At 37.4% G+C, this 22,206-nt stretch overlaps 2 protein-coding genes across 2 annotated transcripts; both read left to right on the top strand.

Moving 5' to 3' along the window:
* Nucleotides 1–823: 823 nt before the first annotated feature.
* LOC131946683 (procathepsin L) lies at nt 824–5,725 on the top strand. The gene is made up of 7 exons (XM_059307592.1): nt 824–926; nt 1,714–1,941; nt 2,747–3,020; nt 3,998–4,098; nt 4,385–4,489; nt 4,889–5,055; nt 5,459–5,725. Exons 2-7 carry the CDS (start codon nt 1,714–1,716, stop codon nt 5,556–5,558), a joined length of 975 nt encoding a protein of 324 aa, XP_059163575.1. The 5' UTR covers nt 824–926; the 3' UTR covers nt 5,559–5,725.
* A 3,233-nt stretch (nt 5,726–8,958) lies between these two features.
* LOC131946686 (procathepsin L) lies at nt 8,959–21,784 on the top strand. Its single transcript, XM_059307594.1, has 7 exons — nt 8,959–9,130; nt 13,097–13,324; nt 15,073–15,346; nt 15,981–16,081; nt 16,714–16,818; nt 19,928–20,094; nt 21,531–21,784. The coding sequence occupies exons 2-7, from the start codon at nt 13,097–13,099 to the stop codon at nt 21,628–21,630; spliced, it is 975 nt and encodes a 324-aa protein (XP_059163577.1). The 5' UTR covers nt 8,959–9,130; the 3' UTR covers nt 21,631–21,784.
* Nucleotides 21,785–22,206: the final 422 nt, after the last annotated feature.

Genomic DNA, 22,206 nt, shown 5'->3' with positions numbered 1-22,206 from the left:
ACCAAATATGTACACACTAATTTCACAAAATCTGTACACACTAATTTCACCAAAATGTACACACTAATTTCACAAAATCTTTACACACTAATTTCACAAAATCTGTACACACTAATTTCACCAAAATGTACACACTAATTTCACCAAATCTGTACACACTAATTTCAACAAAACTCTAGACCCACTATACCAAATCTGTACACACTAGTTTCACAAAACTCTAGACCCATTACTTTCACAAAAATGTGGATCAACTACCTAGACATTAGTCTTAACCCATTACTTTCACAATAGACATTACAATTTTACCCCCTCCTGGAAAACCCTCAGCTGAAACACAAATAGCCTTAATTTTGACATTTTTTTGTTCTAAAATTGGAATACTCAATAAATACACTTGACATTTCGCCACCTACTACCCCGCAGGTTCTCATACAATACATCATCACATCAGCCTTGAAACCTCCAGGTGTGTTTATCTATAGACGCCACCACATCCACATCCTAAAGCCAAGTTCAAACACCACGCACAACCACAATGCTGGGTCGACAAGTCGAAGGTCATCTACCCTGGTCAATTGCTTACCGCTTCACACTATAGATAAATTGTTATCGCCCTTTAATCTATTTTGACCGTCATTGTTATCCTGACAAATGGCCTGGGGGTTCTCTTGAATCAATTGAATTACTTCCCTTCCCATGTCTACACAGTGGTCAAGATACGGCTTTTGTGTTCGATTTTTAATCTTCACGTGATGGATTAAGACTGACCCCAGCCGGATAAGACTGGTCAGATGACTGACCTACATATGGGGTATATAATGAGGCTAGGAAAGCATGTGGCCACTGGTTGGACTAGAGGGTAAAAACTGACCACCTGCTTGTGCTGATTACTTGTGTGCGGCTGTCCCTTCAAAACTTACAAGGTGAGTAAAGTTTAGTGAAACTTTTATCGATATTGCTATTAGTTTCTGTTTTTTTTATAAATAAAATATATTATTTGTAAAGTCTTTAAATAAATCGTAAAGAAAAATAAAACACAACTAAATTATATCCCGTTGAATCTATTCTCATTTTAAAAAAAATATTTATTTGTAGTCTAGACTTAAACGTTAACACAAGAAGACAAAGAAATCATATTGCGTTTATTCACTCCGTTTTAGTTATTCGATACTACTTGATTTATAACTCATGCTATTCAACTAAATATCATTGTTTTTGCAAGTGCTTATTTTTTTTTTATTAATTATAGGCCTAAACGTGAGCTCTATATTTAATTTGATGTCATTCGTTTTGATTGTTAAAGCGAAACTTTGAGTCATCATTTGATTAAATGAAAGATTATTTACTAGTGGCGTTTACCTGCGTCGAAGAACGGAAATTTATAGTCCATTTTCATATGAAGAATAGTTTTTAAAATGTTATTTTAATTCAATATGCGTTCTCAGCTACAACATAATGCATTGCGAAGTTTCGCGAAATAATTGATGTATATTGTAAATGGGAAGATGGTAATTATTAGAATTATGCAATGTTTGCAAGTTAACATGAGTCAAAGACAGAAGTAGGGAAGCTTTACACCCTCCGCCTATGAATCGCAAGCCTAAACGGTAACTCGCCTTTCAATTTGTGCACGCGAACTACCTTCAAGTTTACCGCTGTCATCACTTTAAAAAAAAATGTCATTAGTGCCTATGTTTACCTCTTGACCAGATGCTGAGAGTTGTGATTCTGGCATTGGCCGTCTGCCTGGCGTCTGCCAGTATGGAGGCCAACTGGGTCATCTTTAAAGCCAAACATAACAAAACCTACACAGGGGACGATGACGTCATCAGACGGTACATCTGGCAATCAAACCTGAAGACAATCGAAGAACACAACGAGTTGTACGCTAAAGGTCTCAAGAGTTATTACCTCAAGGAGAACAAGTACACGGATATGGTCAGTTGATACATTATTTAATAAACAGTTTTTTAATTACTTACGAGGGTGAATATTGTTTAAATAAGAAAATTATGTTTTATAGATGAAAAAAATGTATGTGATCAACAATATTAATATGGCTTTAAAAGTTGCTAAAGTAAAGTTGAATAGAAAAAATCGTAAAAAAAATTTAGCATCGCCATTTATCCACTCCAGGCTTAAAAAAATAAAATAAAATTCTGAAACAGATTTATTTGGCATTCAGCAACATTTTTTAAGTCTTGTTTCATTTTTCTAAATTTCTAAGTCCTAAATTTAAAATAAATTCCAAGTTCTCAACTATGCTAGAGATTTTCTTGTATTTACAAAATACGTACCAAATTTTCTAGTATTTACAATACGTACCTAATTTTCTTGTGTTTACAATACATACCTAATTTTTTTGTACTTACAATACGTACCTAATTTTCTAGTATTTACAATACGTACCTAATTTTCTAGTATTTACAAAATACGCACCTAATTTTCTAGTATTTACAATCTCTATGTATAATTCTCTCTGTGGACACCACCACGACGCAAGTGGTAGTGTTGAATTCACAAATTATGAATTACTAAAAGTTAGGAAATAATACAACTTAATAGCAACTAAAGAGCGGCGTATGGCACGCCGCGGGTCGGCTCGTACGTGCCTAATTTTTCTAGTGTTTACAATACCTACTTAAACAATTCACTGGGCAATATTTTTTAATAAGTTAATTTAACTATGCATATTCAGTACTTGAGCAGCCTTTCTATTCTGTTCTCGAACGCTATTTGACAGAGTCACGAAGAATTCAGAGCAACCATGAACGGACTCCGTCTGAACAAAGCTTTGAACCCTGGCAACTACGTTAGCGGTCTGTTGAGGGACGTTCTGCCTTCATCCGTCGACTGGAGGAAGAAAGGCTACGTCACTAGGGTCAAGGACCAGGGTGCCTGTGGATCCTGCTGGGCATTCTCATCCACGGGGTCTCTTGAGGGTCAGCACTTTAAACAGACGGGCAAGTTGGTCGAACTGTCCGAGTCTAACTTGGTCGACTGTTCCAGAAAATGGGGTAGGTGTTTCAGTGTTTTTATTCTAGTTGGCGTCCATCTATAAATGGGGTAGATGTTTTAGGTTTTTTAAAATTCTCTCTAGTGATCTACAAATGACTAGCTGTTTCTGTCTGTTTTCTACTTAACCTTTACTTCCTTTTTACGGAATCCACATCAAAGGAGTAAACACAGTTTGGCTTCTTCCCTTTTGCACAGTAACAAAAACTCTGAAAACAATCAGAATGCTTTGTAGAAACAGCAATAACCAGCGAAACAAATGCGGCATCACATTCTCTGAACCCTTCACCATCTTCACACATGGTCAAGAATATGTGGTGCCCCAGCCCTTTATGGGGTATTTTCACAGACAGCAAGGCTTGACTAGTTTGAGTGCTTGTCTTACTATACTCAGTATACACTGGTACTAAGTAAATGTTTTGTGTAGTTACACATTACCTCATGATGTGAAGGGGAGAAACAATACGCGAGAATGCTTGCTTGCTGCCAGAATTAAAACAAAGATTAAAATTTTTATTTTTTGACCAAAGTGATGAATAGGCCTACATTTAAATAAAAACCTCTACTTTTATAATTGTAAGTTTTTAGATTTCTAAAATCTGTATTATTTTTATTTTAGGATTTTCTTTGCGTTTAAGACAATTAAAACATTTCTTGGAAACACGAATCAAATAAAGGGAAACTAGCGCGAATAAGCTCACAGACTGGATTGTGTCAATTACTTGATTATCGCCCTTTGACTACCTTTCTGTCTGGATTTGACGAAGTCAATGACTTGGTTATCACCCTTTGACTTCGACATTTACCTACTATCTGTCTGGATTTGCTTCCATATTTTTTTTTTCCAATAAACAATTATCAGCAAGACAGCATTTGTTTAATCACGGAGTTTTCTCATTAAGATGGTCTCCACATTCCTCCCCCTCCCCTACAAACAAAGCCGTTTCACCCTCTGTTTAACTGTAATGTATGATTTCAGGAAACCTGGGCTGTAGAGGTGGTTTGATGGATCTGGCCTTCCAATACGTCATCGACAACAAGGGCATTGACACCGAGGCTAGCTATCCTTACTTAGATGAGGTAACGTGACCTTTGCAGTGCCATTTTCAAGTGACAGAATATCAGAGAAAAATTATTACCCAATGTAGACACAATTTTAAACTACTATAGTTACATTTGTTGCTAGCTAGCTAGTCTTTATGTAGGATACTATAACGAATGCATCACACAATAAAAAATACTAAATTTGTTAGACTTATTAATTCATACTTTAAATTATTGAATGAAGTTATTTTGAAAAAAAAAACATCATGTGTTTGGTAATTTATGCTACTTTCTGAAATAATTGATACTTTCACCATGACAGGATCGCCCTTGTAATTTCAAAGCAGCGGACGTTGGTGCCACCGTCAAGTCTTTCAAGGACATTGAAGCCGGAAGTGAGGATTCTCTAATGCAAGCTGTGGCCACGGTGAGTCTCAGGGTTTGGCTGTTTATGTGGCTCCATGGTTTTTTTTTAACTAGTGGGTGTGTTAGGTGTCAGGTTAAACAGTGCCTACCTGTGGTGTCAGGTTAAACAGTGTCTACCTGTGGTGTTAGGTTAAACAGTGCCCACCTGTGGTGGCTAGGTCAGGCTAATATTTACCTGCGGTAGCCATGTAATGTTAAATTTACCTGTATGGGTCATAGCATAACATACGCACTTTGTCATTTACTAAGTGAAATAGCAAGCATCCAGTGATGCTTTAACCACTATGTGCCTGCTATTTCAATAATAATATAAACACTATTTACCTATCTTTCCTACACAAGGCTATCTATTATGTATCTAGTGCTGGACCCCACTAACCCCCCCCCTCTTGTATGACAGGTTGGACCAGTCAGCGTGGCTATTGATGCCAGCGACCCACATTTCCAGAGCTACGGCGGTGGTGTGTACGACCGCGTTGGCTGCAGCACCACCGAGCTGGACCACGCCGTGTTGGCTGTAGGATATGGCACCCTGGCAGGCAAGGACTACTGGATCGTCAAAAACAGGTCAGAAGAAGTATTTGACAAAAATAAAATTTTGTGTAGTTTTTAGAAAAAGTAGAAAGAAAAAAACAAAATAAAAATGTACGTTATATGTTAAAACATAAATTTGCTATAAACTTAGATCCTTGGTTGAATCTGTCTGCATTAAAAAAAATTAACTCCTTAAGAAATCGATATTAATTTTTGTATTATCTAAATTTTTGTCGAGTTAATAAGAAATAATTTAACTTAAGAGCAACTCAGTATGGAGGAGTATTTAGAATAGGTAGTTTCCGAATTCTTAAAATAGCCATTTTGTATTTCACGTCACCACATGAAGTCGCAAGAACCATAATAATAAACCAATCCCACTTGTACACTTTTTGTACAACTAACAAGTCACGTGCCGTTCTATTTTTATCTTCAGTTGGGGCCCAAGCTGGGGAGATGAAGGTTACATCCTGATGTCCAGAAACAAGAAGAACCAGTGTGGTATCGCCACAGCGGCCAGCTACCCCGTCATGTGAAGACCTTGGTCCAGCCCACCCAGAACTTTCTTATGTCAAGTGTGATCTTTATAAACACATTTCACATTGGTTTAGCCTATAACATTTCTTTAATGACAGTTTATGTAGAACATAAATAATTACATTAATAACATAGTTTAAAAAAATAAAATAGACTTGTTAACATTTTTCTGTGTCTGAGTCTGTGTATCTGTCATATCATGAAATGAATGATTTGTTATTTGTGAGTAATTAATTTGCCATATCTATATAAAGTCGTGCAAAAAAAAAATAATTAAACATATTTTAAGAAATCATATTACTTACTGAACCCAACATGTGAAGCTCTTTGCGGATGTACTGAAATACTGTGGTACTGCAGAAAGGAACGGGTGGGGGGGGGGGGGGGGGGTGGGGTGGAGTGGCGGGGGGGGGGGGGGGGTGAAACGGTGACCTTATTCTTAAAATAAAACTAGCGTGTTGATTAGATTGTAATTGAAAACAGAGGCCAAGAGTTCTTTAAATATGAAGCTAAATAATATGACATTAAAGTACCACAATTTTCACTGGTTATTGAAAATCAGAAATAGAGTACTAAAGTACTAATGCCGGATATTTTTCAGAAGTTGACAGAACCGACATGTAGGACCTTATACTTGTGAATAAAATGTAACTGAAACGATACGTACGGTATTGGCATTTAGGAAACTATACATTCAATATACTTCCGGTCATTGTAAATCGCTCAACATTGTGTTCACGTACAGACACACAGACAAACAAACAAGATTTTAAAATAGTTTTTTTTTCGATTAAGTATTTTGACAAACGGACAGATAAAATTACCTAAGTAAAAAATTAATAATTGAAAAGGGAGGGTAGGTAATGTGGATGGTGACGTCATTCTAATGAGGACTTTACAAATATCTGGACCACTTCAGAAATACCTGGGCCCCCTGCCTTCAGAAATACCTGGGCCCCCTGCCTTCAGAAATATCTGGACCCCAGCCGTCACATAGAAATACTTGCCCGCCTACATTCACATACGTTTGGACCCCTTCCTCTGCAAATACCTGGGCCCCCTGCCTTCACAAATATCTCAGCCCTTACCTCCACAAATACCTGGGCCCCCTGCCTTCACAAATATCTGGACCCCTGCCGTCACAAAAAAATACCTGCCCCCCCCCCCAATATTCACAAATATATGGACCCTGACTTCACAAACATCTGGACTCATGTCTTTAAAAATGACATAACATCTCAACCCATTTTATAAATTTAAAAAAAAAAACAACTTAAAATTAGACTATTTATGTTATTTTTTTTTAAATTTATTGAAAGAGCTGAGATGTTGCAATGTCCTTTTTAAAGGCATGAGTCCAACTTAACTAATTTTGCCATTTTTGTGTTCAACTAAATGTATACTGCACTTTCCTCCCCAACGTTTTATTTGAAAGGTTAAGTAACAACAGACATGAACTATCTTGCAAGCTGTTTGACCTCATTATCACTCCCATCTGATTAACCTATTTAAAAAAAAAATATTAATTACAATCAGTGGCGTAGCGAGGTCGGGTGTCACCCGGTGCGGCACTTAATGGTGCCACCCCCCAGAGGCGTAGAGGCGTAGCGACCCTTCCCGGGGACAAACTTTCAAATTTTCGATTTGCACCCCCTTCAAACTTTCGATTTGCACCCCCCCCCTCAAGTTTTCGATTTGCACCCCCCCTCGAACTTTCGATTTGCACCCCCCCCCTCAAGTTTTTCTCTATATATTTTGCTTTTTTTGCCTTGGTGTCACCCCCTAAATGGTGTCGCCCCCCCCCCCCTCGTTACGCCCCTGATTACAATGTTTGTTCCTCAACACAAAGGCCATGTACTCGGTTTATTTGTTTACAGCACTATCTTTGTAATTAAACGTAACCGCCCTTTAATTTTTTTGTGACCGTTTTGACAATACTCAGATTTTTAGTTATTCAATTCCAGAACACTTACATAGTAAGTTTATTATAGATATTCGGTATCGTTTTTAATTAAGTACTGTCAATCTGTTAAATCTAAAATTAAATAAATATAAAGAACAAAAAAAAATCACAACGCATTCATTTTCAACTGCTTAATAATTAGTTGCGTTTAAAAATATACGTTTTACATAAAAGGGGCACACACTTAAAGATGAATACCAACTATCATCACCTCCTACTCAGACATTGTTTTTTATAAAGCCCTAAAATAACATAACAGGCATAGCGTCTACATCCTGAATTAGTTCTCACTCGCATTCATTCAGACTAGCAAAATTATTGAATAACCCATGCAATAAATAAAAAAATGTCTGACCGCCTTTGTTTCCTAACTACATTACTAAGAAAGGTATGGAAATCCTTTACATATCTGTTTTTACAAGTGAGGTTTCGGATAGCTATACGTGTACAGTATTTAGATCAGGTTGTTTTGGATTAAAACTCCCTAGATGCGTTATTGGAGATGTTAGTCTTTCTTAGTTGCCTCTTCGAGCTTAGCGATCATATGGGCAGTTTGATACAAATTAAGGGAAGGAAGTGGGGAAGTGTGTGTGTGTGTGGGGGGGGGGGGGTAATGAGTGGACCCTGATTTTTAGAAATTTTCAAATTTTGTCTTACATAGTAAATTTAAACTTCCGACAGACTTCTGTTTTATGCAAATTAAGCGACCGTTTGAATGTCTAAATGCAAGCTCTTTTATCTACCAAAAAAAAAAAAAAAAAAAAAAAAACAAAACAAAACAAATACATATGAGTTATTCCCCATAAAAAAACTTCCCCTCTAATGTTAACATCGGCTGTCATCGCTTTCTTTTTAAAAACTGTTTACGTAAAGCGACACTCCCTATATATTATAAAGTTTATTTCTGGCACAAAATTCGGATAATCATGCAGTCTCTGAAGAAAAAAATAACTGACTCTTAACAAAACAGGCAAGAAAAACATGTATTAATCCAACATGTGCACTTATGAATAATCCGTCTAATAGCTGACAAAACAAGGACCGGTTAGTGATAGGCTAATTCAATAACGGTGAAACCAAACATTTAAAAAATGTATAGAGCTGCTGGTCAGGCTATTTGCATCGTTCGAAATCACAACGTTAGTTAGGAATCAACGTGTTTTGAATGTTAGGTCTTGTTATTAAAAGAGACAGGTCGATTAGAATTAAAACCTAAACTAGACGCCAGATGGGGGCTAGGTTCATCCCAGAAGTTTAGAAAAAGAAGTGATAAAGCCATAACTCATTGACAGTGACGGATTAAAGGCTGAACTGTAGGCCACCAATTTTCTGTTAACGACAATCGATAAAAATTACCTAACAATCTTTTGTTTGCTGCTAAAATAATCAACGTGTTTTTTTATTTAACCTCGCTTAGAAAACACAACACGTGAGAAAATTACATCAAGCTAGCGACCTTTGTCAGATCTGCAAGTTGTAAGTGGTCTGATCACACGTATAAACATAATACAAAGTGACCTTTCTATTATAACCCCGCACCTTCCACTAGATCCAGACTAGCAGCTCTATAACCTTAACAAGTTTACAACAGAAGGCCTATTTTGAAAGGTATGGAGAGATGTTTTCTAGCTTTGTTATCTGAATCTAATTTGTGTATAGTTATGCTTTTTTATAGATAAATTACAACATAATCAAGCACAATTTTAAAAGCAATGTAGTTGCAAATTGAGGTGTGTACCTAGGTTATCCTGCATTTGTCCTCCTTAAGTCATCGAAGTTGTAATTGAATATTATCCTCCTGTATTCTTGCCATTTAATCCCCATATCTTTTAATTTTAAGATACACACGACCTAAACAAGTAGGTGTATCAATTAACATCGCTACTTTAATTAAGTTTTTGTCAGTGGACAAGATCTATTACTAGTGTTTAAATCTCATGTACATCGTCCTGATTGTTTCACGTAGGGCGGTTACGTATATTCTTTAATTGTGTATCTCCTGTCGGCCACACAAGGGCTTTAAAAAAAAAAAAAAAAAAAGAAGCCATTTTCGTTTGTTTTAATGACATGTTACATAGATCATTCTTCAATGCGTTCCCTGGTGGTTGCGGACCAGTACATTTTTCACATGTTTGTGCGTATGACCAATCTTCAGTGGTATAGAAATTACTAAGAGAGCCACGTGACACAAGAGCTAAGCGCGTATTAACTCTATTGCTAAAATATCAGGATGCTTAGGGCCCCCTGTATAAGGGAAAGTTAACTGAATTAGGAGTAGTATATTAGGTCCCTTTTGATTATTATTTTTGGCGCAGGTGGTGGTGGGAAGGCGCAAAGGTTATATAGCAAAATACTCGGAGCAGGATGCGCAGCCTGCCGCAGCCTGCCGCAAAGACATATAGTAAAATACTACGCCAGCTGCCGCAGGGTGGTGGAGCAGGATGCGCAGGATGCGCAAAGACATATAGTAAAATACTACGCCAACTGGGGTTGGCGCAGGTGGTGGGGAAGTAGGTCACCTTTTGGTGACCTTGTGACGTAATCATTGACCTTGTGACGTAATTAGTAACATTATGACGTCATCATTGACCTAGTTACGTAATTTTAATGTGTTTTTTAATGAGTTTTAATGAGTTTTTAAATTTTTAATTAATTTTTGACCTAGTTACGTAATTTTATTGTTTTTTAATTAATTTGATTTTAATTACTTTGTTTGTGTTTTGTTTGTTTATTTTTAATAAGTTTAATAATTCGATTTTTTATTTATTTTGTATTTGTTTGATTTTAACTTTTTAATTATTTTTATTTTGTTTATTTTTAATTTAATTATTTTATTTTTAATAAGTTTAATTAATTTGATTTTTATTTATTTTGTATCTAGTTACGTAATTTTAATTTTATTTTATAATTAGTTTGAATTTTTATTGACTAGTTATGTAATTTAATTACTTTGATTGTTTAATTAGTTTGTTTACTTGTTGTTTAATTTAATTACTTTGTTTATATTGTGTAATTTTTATTAACGAGTTACGTAATTTGCTTATTTGTTTGAAATTCATTTTAATTAATTTGATTTTAATTACTTTGTTTAATTTATTTATTTGATATATTTCTTTTCTTTGTTGTTTAATTTGTTGGTTTGTTTATTTGGTTGTATGTATGTTTTAAATTCTCCCATACAACGACCGTGTACAAAAAACAGGTTAAATTCTCCACCACAACGAACGTTACAAAAATAGAACATCCATTAAAGATAACGATCAGCCACAGCTGTTACGTATCGACCCGCCCGCGAAGTTTTCTCACCGCTGCCCGTTTTAATGGGAATGTATTGATCGCAGCCGCTGGCCCATCACACCTAATTAAATTTTTGTTATGCTTCACCGAGTTTCCCCCGAGCGGTTGACAGGTTATGGTAATTAACGACGTACATTAAGTGCCTCTCCGTGAAGTACGTAGGTCATTATGCAACAGCTGTTGTGCGACAGCTGGTGGTGTAATTAGGTTGAGCAACCGGACATTACCTTGTTGGTTTTCTAGTACGCGTATTCTACACGTATACACACACACACACACACACACACTAAATTAGAACAAAAGTCTTCTTATATTTTATTTGTTTATTAACGTTTCTCCAATTCATCAAAGGCTTTTAAAATTTCATCCTGTAAACTTAATAGGCGCTCAAAGCAGACGTGACTCATACTAACACCAGAATTTGTAGGAAAATTGGGCAGACGGAGGGGGAGGGAGGGGGAGGGAGGGGGAGGGAGGGGGAGGGGGAAGGGGAGAGGGGGAGTGGATTTGAGGCAGGCGGAGGGGGAGGGAGGGGGAAGGGGAGAGGGGGAGTGGATTTGAGGCAGACGGAGGGGGAGGGAGGGAGAGGGGGGGAGAGGGGGAGTGGATTTGATTTTTTAATTAGTTTAATTTTTTTTTTTAAATTTTAATTTTGTAATTTTAATGTATTATTTTTATTAATTTTTATTAACGAGTTACGTAATTTGCTTATTTGTTTGAAATTCATTTTAATTAATTTGATTTTAATTACTTTGTTTAATTTATTTGATATATTTCTTTTCTTTGTTGTTTAATTTGTTGGTTTGTTTATTTGATTGTATGTATGTTTAATAGTAAACGGAGAGGGGTGAGGGTGGTTTAGACCGATGGTCGGGGATTGAGAGGGATGGTCGGGGTTGAGGGTAGGGGTGTGCTATTGTAGACAAAAGTAGAAAGTTCTTTGTGTCCTGACTTCGATTTAACCACAGCTGTTACTCATTACCGACAGCTGTTACGTATCGATCCGCCCGTGAACCTCCCCTGCACGACCCGTGGTTGCTTAATAGCGGGTTCACTGAAGCGATCACTGCAGGTAATTAAGCGAAGCCATTAAGCGCGGGCGACAGGGGGACTTAGTGCGTTGGTACGTGAGGTATGCGGGGGTAGACATGTTTTTTACAAGTCTGGAAAAGTAATTAAGTTTTTTATGACCGTTCCGATTTTCTTTTGATCTGACCACCACACACATACGCGCGCGCGCGAAATTCATACTAGGTCGATAAAGGCGGAGAGAACTTATAGGTATACATTATCATGGTGACAACAAAAGCGATCCTTATTTTATTTACATGAAAGCGTGTTTTCCAAAAAGTGTCGCCATGCCGTTGTCATTTTCGCAGCGGGGTTTATTTTAAGTGCACCTCGTGCACGTTTGTTTACATTTTAAAAGACGTGTCGCGTGTCTTCCCCACATGTCTTCCCTAATAGAGAAACGAGAGGAAAGACAACTGTTCTAAAATTAGAACAGCCTTGTTTACAGCCACGAGTAGCGTCCCTTGTGAAAAAACTCGCGTCAGAATCCTTAACTAAACATTCATTTTCTTTAACAAGTTAAAAAATAATTTAGGAAGACAAGGGTTAACAACATTAGACGCCACCGTTTTTGTTTCCTGTGACGACAAGGCACAATACACTTTTGTATTTTGTGTCTCAAGTAGAGGGGTGGGATATTTTTTCTTTGTAAGCGTGTTGTAAACAATAGGTAGAGGAAGCGATTACTAGGTAAGAGGGGAGAGAACGTGACGTCCATCGCGATATTTGAAAACATGGCGATGTTTAACCTCAACCAAAAAAGGCAACGAACCTAGAAGGAAGACGAATATATATCTTAGTCTTGCAGCAGATTACCTTCCCATGTTCGCTTTAGTATTACAGTTTTCATCAAACTTCTTTTTGACTTGAACTTCTTTAATTTTTAAGAAAGTTTACTTATACATAATTCATTACGTCTAATGGCAATTTTTTTATTTTTACCACTCAATGTATTTTGTTTTTCTATATCTTACATTGTCATCTTAACTTTTGATCACCTTAGTAAAAATTTGCTTAAGATTATAAACTTCAATGACACACCGTTTAAAATGTCTACATTTAAAGTTCACCAAGTACTATCTTTTAGTTTGCCACTTTCATCAGTTTAAAAAAAAAGTCTTTGGTTCCAATACTGCTTCAAAAAAGTTGCCAATCCCAAGACTATTAAAAAAGGTAAAGAAGTCGCAATACTTGTATTTTTACCAGATGCTGAGAGCTGTGATTCTGATATTGATCGCCTGCCTGGCGTCTGTCAGTATGGATCCCGACTGGAAAATCTTTAAATATACGCACAATAAAAATTACACAGGGGACGAAGAGGCCTTCAGACGATCAATCTGGGAAGCAAACTTGCTGAAAATCATTGAACACAACTTGTTGACCTTTCAAGGTCTCAAGAGTTATTACCTTGAAGCGAACAAGTTCACGGATATGGTCAGTAGTAAATATCTTTAAGTAAATTGTTTGTTATTATTAAGAAATTTGATTGTAAGTAACACTATTTAATGTAGACCAACCTCGAAGTTGGCTGCGATATGAAATGTATACAATACAATTTTTTCGGCCTAAACTTATAAAATTTACTTTATCTATTTGGATTCTAGATCTAGAGCTACGGAAAAACTAGACTTAATAAGCCGGTCGTAGATTTTAGATCTAGATCTAGTTCTACGGAAAAACTAGACTTAGATTCTAGAGCTAGACTCTATCTAGATATAGAATCTATTCCAATATGAGTTGCTATACTAAACTATTTTAGGCGTTAATTATTTTATATAAATCTTTGTTTATTTAGCTATGGAATTGGCGAATCTAGGATAAAATTTAATTTGAAATAATATGGCCTATTCGAGTAAGTTAGGTTTCTTAAGTACCCCACATATTCTGCATAAAATCTAAAGTGCCTAAACAGCTGAGATGATAGTGTAATTCATAACGGGTCTACGACAAAGTCCCGAAAGACACTTGCCCGAATGCCGTTTGCCCTAAGGGACACTTGCACGAATGCGACAAATGCCCGAAGGGACACTTGCCCAAATGCGACACTTTTCCGAATGGACACTTTTGATTAATGTTTGAAACACCTTGTTTGTACATTTTTTATATAGCAAATTTAAATACAAATTAATTAATAATATCTGCTTGGTAATACATACTATATTTTCATTTTCTTTGTGCTTAAATGTGCATTGATTATCAAAATTTCAAATTTAAAGTAATTAAGAATGACTGTTTGGTAATATATAATGTTAACATTTTTCGGGCAAACGGCCTACGGGCAAGTGTATTTTGGGAAAAAGTCCGGCTCTCGCTGGCTTCTGTGAAATGCCCATACCAACTCAGTTTTCTTGTTTTGACTATGCTTAGTAAGTTCTCAGTGACCAATCACATTAGTGAACCTTTCACGGACCTCGTAGTCACGTGATCTCTGAATGAGGTCCATAAAAGCTTGCGTAAACAATTCCTATCCAGGTCCTGGATCCTCTCTGGATGTCCAGAGAAGGGCCGTTTTCACCCATCCATACAGGAAGACAGACACGACCAGTGACAGCATGACTTTAACCTTGCACGAAGAGTTGTCCTTTCTCACCCCAAATGCTTCTTAACTTACTAGCAAAATAAACAAAAAGTGATATTTCAACACCAAGGGCAGACAAACGTACACGTTTTTAACTTACTGAGCGATGTGGTTAACTGCCATAAGCCGCTGTAATACATAAAAAAAAAGACGTTTAGCATGTTCTTCAGGGGCATTAAAAATTCCCTCAATCTTTAATACACTCAGAGTTCCGCTATTTATTTAATCACTTGAACAAAAAATCAATAAATATGCTTTGATTAGCGCTCTTTACACTTAATAGTGTATTCTGCTCTTTTATGCTAAACGACCGCACATTACTCATCTTCGATATTAAATCAAGAATGAGAGATTTCAAACGTTCAATAATTTAAAAAGAAATATGACGTTTCTAAGATTTGACAGAGTTTCGAATGTACAGCCCTGGGCAGATAAGGCTCGATAGCTGGGGACGACAACTCATCTGGAAGAGACAACTCCAAAATCGGTGTGACTAGTCTATAAGGCGCAAGAGTTGACATTTAACACCACAATTAAGAACGAATAATAATAAGAAGAATCGAACTATACATCGGCACTAAAATGTAGTATACACTATTTTCAGACTTACGATGAATTCAGAGCAACCTTGAAGGGTTTCCGCCCAAAGCAACCTTTGACCCCAGGCAACTACGAGAGCGGTCTATTGAAGGACGTCCTGCCTTCATCCGTCGACTGGCGTCAGAAGGGTTACGTCACAGAGGTCAAGGACCAGGGTGCCTGTGGGTCCAGCTGGGCCTTCTCCGCCACGGGGGCTATCGAGGGTCAGAACTTTAAACAGTCGCGCTCACAAAACCAACTGTCCGAGTCCAACTTGGTCGACTGTTCCAGAAAATGGGGTAGGTGTTTCAGTGTTTTTATTCTAGTTGGCGTCCATCAATAAATGGGGTAGGTGTTTCAGTGTTTTTATTCTAGTTGGCGTCCATCAATAAATGGGGTAGCTTGCTTTCTGCGGGAATTAAAACACAAAGTAAAAATATTCATATTTTTATCAAACATTTTATTAAAACAAACGATTTATAGATTTCTAAAATCTGCATTGAGTTTATTTTAGGATTTTCTTTGCGTTTAAGACAATTTAATATTTCTTGGAAACATTAAACTTCAACTTAACTTTAACACGAATCAAATAAAGGGAAACTAGCGCGAATAAGCTCACAGACTGGATTGTGTCAATTACTTGATTATCACCCTTTGACTACCTTTCTGTCTGGATTTGATGCAGGCAATGACTTGGTTATCACCCTTTGACTTCGACATTTACCTACTTTTCTGTCTGGATTTGCTTCCATATTTTTTTTTTCAATAAACGATTATCAGCAAGACAGCAGTTGTTTGATCACGGAGTTTTTAGATGAGTAACTATCTCACTGTAACTCGTTTTAGAAACCGAAAATATGCGCTCCCTATTCCCCACCCCCTTCCAACACAAAGCCGTTCAACCCTTTTTTTAGCTGTAATGTCTGATTTCAGGAAACCGGGGCTGTAAAGGTGGTTCGATGGATCAGGCCTTCCAATACGTCATCGACAACAAGGGTATTGGCACCAGTTACAGCTACCGTTACTTAGACAAGGTAATGTGACTTTTGTAGTGCCATTTTCAGAGAAAATTTATTACCCAACGTAGACACAATTTTTAAACTACTATAGTTACACTTTTTGCTAGCTAGTTAGTCTTTTATGTAGAGCGTGCCGACCCGCGGCGTAGCATACGTTTAGTTTTTTTATTTTCTACTTTTCAGTAATGCATAATATGTGAATTCAACAATACCAATGCTGCTACTGAAATAATTTTGATTTAAAACACTATCAGTATCTAGTGAAGAACGAATATCCTTCCGCCCCCCCCCCTTCCCCGCGTGAAAGCAGTCGTCACTACTTCGACCCCGCTCTGTATTTGTAAACATTCGGCGTGAACCACAGCTTACAGACTGGTGGGGGTTAGGGGTGGTAGCGATATGGTCTGTTGCGCTTGGCTGGAGAATCCCTCGCTGGTCCGCGTGCGTTCTTGGTGGTAGTGTCCTGCATGGTCCCAAAGTAGAGAATTATATATAGAGATATAAGAGATGCATCACACAATACAGTAAAAATACCTATTGTTTTGGACTTTTTAATTCATATTTTAAATTAATGCATTAGGTTATTTTGAAAAAAAAAAACATCTTGTGTTTGGTCATTTATGGTACTAATAATTTCACCATGACAGGTTCAACGTTGTAAATTCAACGCATCGCGTGTTGGTGCCACCATCAAGTCTTTCAAGAACATTGAATCCGGTAGTGAGGATTCTCTGATGCAAGCAGTGGCCACGGTGAGTCTCAGGGTTTGGCTGGTGATATGGCACCATGGGGTAATCGTAACTGTGGTTGGTATGTTAGGTTAAACAGTGCCTACCTGTGGTGTTAGGTTAAACAGTGTCTACCTGTAGTGTCAGGTTACACAGTGCTTACCTGTAGTGTTAGGTTAAACAGTGCCTACTAGTGGTGCTACGTTAAACAGTGTGTACCTGAGGTGTTAGGTTAAACTGTGCCTACCTGTGGTGTCAAGTTAAACAGTGCCTACCAGTGGTGTTAGTTTAAACAGTGCTTACCTGTAGTGTTAGGTTAAACAGTGCCTACCTGTAGTGGCTATGTCAAGGTTAAACATTGTCTACCTGTTATGTTAGGTTAAGCATTGGCTACTTGTAGGTGCTAGGTCAGGTTAAACATTGCCTACCTGTGGTGTCAAGTTAAACAGTGTCTACTGTGGTGGCTAAATAAGGTTAATATTTACCTGCGGTGGCCATGTGATGTTAAATTTACCTGTATTAGTCATAGTATAAACATTTGCACTTTGTCATTTTATGCATATTAATAATCTTCTAGTGATGCTTTAACCCAGTGGTTCCCAACCTTTTTCGTATGGCGACCCCCTTTTATAAAAAGTAAGTGACCCGCGACCCCCATAGAATTAAAAAGCCGAAATTAGTATGGAAATTAATAAGCACTAAAATAAGATTTTCTAGTAGACTTTCAATATGAACTACTCTTTATAACTGTTTTAATAGCATGAGTAAAATTGTATACTATTCACTTCCTTCCTTCCTTCCTTATACGGAAACCGACTCAGAAGGTTCACTTCCATTAGCCAGGCAGGCCTCAGTGTGGCAAACACCAAGAGAGTTTCCCACACATCGGTCGCTACATCCGTGGGCTCTCACCGGGCTTTCTTTCCCCACCCACCAGACGCGGGAAGTTGTCCTATCGCCTGGTACCCAGCTTGATCGTGGGGGGCATTCCGCCAGATCAAAACCCTCTAGCTGCTGTTATCCGCCACTGGCCATTCCGCACCCACTAGGGGGACATGAGTTTGGTCGGACCAGTGGCATTATTCCGAAGCCCCGTTAAGGCCGCCGCTTAAAGTCAAAAGAAAGATCTGTCGGCGGACTCTTTTGGTTCCCGGCAGTCTTGCACCTCTCCTCCCCCACGCTATTATGTGGGGGACTTAGGAGTACGACGTACCTGGCTCTTCGGAAGAGCCGAACGCATACAGCGGTTCTACTCGGCCAGATCAAAAACCTCTAGCTGCTGTTGGCTACCACTAGCTATCCCGCACCCACTAGGGGGGTCATGAGCTTGGTCCGACTAGTGGCACACATCCGAAGCCACGTGAAGGCCGCAGCTTAAAGTCAAGACATCTGGTTAGGGTCGAGAGCGAAACCCTTATTGGTTCCCGGCAGTCTTGCACCTCTCCTCCCCCACGCGATCATGTAGGGGACTTGGGAGTCTGACGTACCAGACTCTTCTGACTATTCAATAAACCTTCGTGGTTAACTTTTTAATTATTTTTTTTGTTAACGCCAACCTATGTCGTTATAATTATCTTAATTTTGTTTTTAATCGAAGAATAGTGTTGAAAATATATTCTAGAAAATTCACTCAATTTTACGTTTGGGTATGAATGGTGAATACTACACCAAAATTGTGTCTGCAGTTTTTCATCTTACTCGGAATCATTCTGCAAATCAAAGAATTCATCTTGTAATTCATCGGAAATGCTGGCAACATCAAGGGAAGAAGTGAATGGGTAATGCGTAAATGCAGATTCTTCTTCCTTCAGCTCAGAGAAATAGCGCTACAGTTCGTTTTCAAGAGATCCAAGATGCCCAGAAATCGCTTCTTTCAAAATTGTAATTATCTCACAATCAGATTCATCTCCCACACGGCAGAGTTTCTCAAATTTACAATATTTCCAGGATTTATTTTTTTTACCGATTTTGCAGTTTTGATAAAAATGCCCCGAGATTATCATGGAAAGTTATAATATTCGTTCATTTTCCCTGAAGCTTCAGGACGCTTCAGGTTAAGCTTATCTTGATGTTCGAACTCATCTGCTAGATATGATACTCTCTCCAACCACTCTATGTCGTTTTAAGTATACCAAAAAGTCTTGTTTCCTTTGCACTTCCAAGAACAATTTGATTTCAGATTTCAATTCAAAAACACAAATTACAACATTTCGTTTGACAGCCAGCATACTGTAGTGTGGAAGAGCAGAACCTCGTGATCTATATTAATGTTTTTGCTCAGTTCTTTGAAGGCTCCAGATTTTATATGATTTACGACTTATACTAGCAATGGACTCTTGATGTCGATTGGTTAGGGCAGTGGTTAGGGAGCTAAATCTTTTCTGTTTTCTGAAAGCCCGATTTTGAGCTAAACATAGATGGCGCGGCATCGGTACAAACCCACACAGCCGTTCTAACCCATTTTAATCACCCAGTTTCAAAAAATGTATTTATTTTCTTCATGCTATCTTCACAAAAGAGCAACTATTCTTTGCTATCATCCGCATGAATATAAACACAGACCAGCAACTGCAAACACGAACACACGTCTGTTGAGATAAGATTTTCTCCTATTGTTTTTTTTTTTTTTTGCTTGGCATTTTCTATCGCGACTTCATTTGATGCTTGCATTAATGCTGGTGAAAACTTCCTGTTCGATCAAGTCTATGGCGTTTGCAACTAGCTTCTTACCGACGAAAGAACTCCATATATTTTTTGGTGTGTTTCGAATGACTCGTCTCAAATGCCGTTTTAGTTTTGAAGATTTCATAGATTCGTGGCTGAGAACAACTTTGTACAGTGCGCTTTGTTTCTTCTCTATTACATTTCCAGTGATGTTAATGAAGCCGAATTTCAAAAATTCTTCTAAATATTTATGTTTTGTTTCAAATTACTAAGGTTTAGTATACTAGTTGGCGACCCCCCAAAAAGACCTTCAGAAAGACCCCTCTGGGGTCGCGACCCCCAGGTTGGGAACCCGTGCTTTAACCACTTTGTGCCTGCTATTTGAATATGAATGCAAACACCTTTAGTACAAGGCAATCTATTATGTACTTAGTGTTGGACCAATCTAACCCCCCATTTTGTATGACAGGTGGGACCAATCAGCGCGGCTATTGATGCCAGCGTCCCACAGTTCCAGAGCTACCGTAGTGGTGTGTATGACGAGCCCAACTGCAGCACCACAAAGTTGAATCACGCTGTGCTGGTTGTGGGCTATGGCACCATGGATGGCAAGGACTACTGGCTCGTCAAAAACAGGTCAGACACAGTTTTGTTTTTGTTTAGTTGGAAATTTTAAATTTACATAGAATGTGGGTTGAAATATTTATCTATATAAAGTTGAATTTTGTGTAGTTTTTATATAAATTAAAAAAAAAAAAAAAAAGAAAATGCATTTTATATGTTAAAACATAAAACTGTAATTTAGGAAAATACTTGTAATTTTTATTTTGCTATAAATGAAGAACCTTGGTTGAAAAGTAATGTGTCTACATTAAAAATTTTAACCTCATTATAATAATTCAATATTAATTTTTGTAATATTTAAATTTTTATCGAGTTAATCATAATTAATTTAGTTTGAAGGAACTCAGTATGGGGGAGAATTTAGAGCAGAGGCGGAACTACAGTGCCGCCAGACACCGAAATGCGGGGAGAGGGGGGGGGGGGGGGGGAAGGCCGACCCACAGCCGACTATAATCAATTTTTTATAGTTAAAAAAAATAATTTTCCTGCATTTTTGACTTGATGGATGTTTTGTAAAAATAATACTCTAACTGCTGTTGGATTATCTTTATTCTATAGACACCATCACACGCTCTTGTATATTATTTTTTTCCTTTGGTTTTAAACCACTGTGAAAGCCGAGTCCTCTTTCCTCTACAATCAAACACGCTGTTGTCGGCAAAATGTTTTTGAATTGAGGCCGCTAGATATTAAGACGGCTTTTGCTTTTTTATAGTGTTGGTTAGGACCCACAATCCATTGTGAATTTGCAACAAAAAATGTACTTTTTTGTATTGGTAGAATTACAATTTTGTACTATCCTGTATTCTATAAATAATCAGAAAAAATAAAATAACAATAATTTCGGTTGTATGTCGTCTACGTATTCTTGTTTTGGGGGTTCATCCATAAATGACGTAACGCTTTTTTGACGATTTTTACCTCCCCCTCTCCTCCGTCAAAGATCGTCACAAAAAACCCCTACTTTGTAAATAACAAACAGATCTACTACAGTAGTGATGTTATACAGAAGCTAACACATGCTGTTGCGTAAAAATAATATATGCAGGAGCTGTAGTGTGAAAGATAGGCAAACGTTTATAACACTTCCATGGCATATTTCCTTTTTAAATAGTTAAACATGGTGCTCATAAGCTCATTTTAATAGATTTGTAAAAAAGCAATTACTTCTCTTAATTATTTTTTTAAGATACACACTAAAAATGACATAGTATAAAAAGGATAGTATTTAAAATAAATAATATAAATTTTAAAAAATCGTTTTGCGGGGTGGCCCTTTTTTTTTTTTTAGTTCCGCCACTGATTTAGAGTAGATAGTTTCCAACTTTTTAAAATAGCCATTATGTATTTCACATCACCAGATGATGTCATATGAAAACTTATAATAAACTAATCCCACTTGTACACTTTTTGCACAACTAAACAGTGACGTGCCGTTCTGTTTTCAGTTGGGGCAAATCGTGGGGGCTACATGGTTATGGCATGATGTCCAGAAACAAGAAGAACCAGTGTGGTATCGCCACAGCGGCCAGCTACCCCGTCATGTGAAGACATTGGTCCAGCCCACCCAGAACTCTCTTAAGTCAAGTGTGATCTTTATAAACACATTTCACATTGGTTTAGCCTATAACATTACTTTAATGACAGTTTCTGTAGAATAGAAATATTTACATTAATAACATAGTTTAAGAAATAAAATAGACATGTTAAAATTGTTGTGTCTGAGTCTATGTATCTGTAATATCGTGAAATGAATGATTTTTTGTTGGTGATTAATTAGTCATATCTATATTAATTCGTGAAAGAAATATAAATTAAATCATAGTTTAAGAAATCATATTAATGACTGAACACAACATGGGAAGCTCTTGAGGTTGTACATAAATAATGGCACACTGCAGGAGGGAGTGGGTGGAATGGGGGGGGGGGGGGGGGTGAAACGGTAGTCTTATTCTTAAAAAAAAGTAGCATGTTGATTGTAATTGAAAACAGATAGAAGCAAAGCGTTCTTACAAAATGTTGCTCTATAACGATAAAATACACAATTTTATAAGGTTATTGAAAATCAGAAACAGCGTCCTAAAGAACTACTTATGGCTGCAGGAAATTATTCTGAAGTTGAGA

Source organism: Physella acuta, unplaced genomic scaffold (assembly GCF_028476545.2).
Source record: "Physella acuta isolate Inbredline_101_S28 unplaced genomic scaffold, ASM2847654v3 ptg000567l, whole genome shotgun sequence".
Taxonomy (NCBI): domain Eukaryota; kingdom Metazoa; phylum Mollusca; class Gastropoda; family Physidae; genus Physella; species Physella acuta.
The sequence above is the reverse complement of the archived record's forward strand: the minus strand, read 5'-3'. Positions and strand labels throughout refer to the sequence as shown.

Bases quoted from the DNA above. Each gene is read 5' to 3' on its own strand.
- LOC131946683 (XM_059307592.1), top strand. From the start codon at position 1,714: ATGCTGAGAGTTGTGATTCTGGCATTGGCCGTCTGCCTGGCGTCTGCC. The intron at 1,942-2,746 runs GTCAGTTGATAC...GCTATTTGACAG, and splicing joins AGAACAAGTACACGGATATG to AGTCACGAAGAATTCAGAGC. The intron at 3,021-3,997 runs GTAGGTGTTTCA...GTATGATTTCAG, and splicing joins CGACTGTTCCAGAAAATGGG to GAAACCTGGGCTGTAGAGGT.
- LOC131946686 (XM_059307594.1), top strand. From the start codon at position 13,097: ATGCTGAGAGCTGTGATTCTGATATTGATCGCCTGCCTGGCGTCTGTC. The intron at 15,347-15,980 runs GTAGGTGTTTCA...GTCTGATTTCAG, and splicing joins CGACTGTTCCAGAAAATGGG to GAAACCGGGGCTGTAAAGGT. The intron at 16,819-19,927 runs GTGAGTCTCAGG...TTTGTATGACAG, and splicing joins TGATGCAAGCAGTGGCCACG to GTGGGACCAATCAGCGCGGC.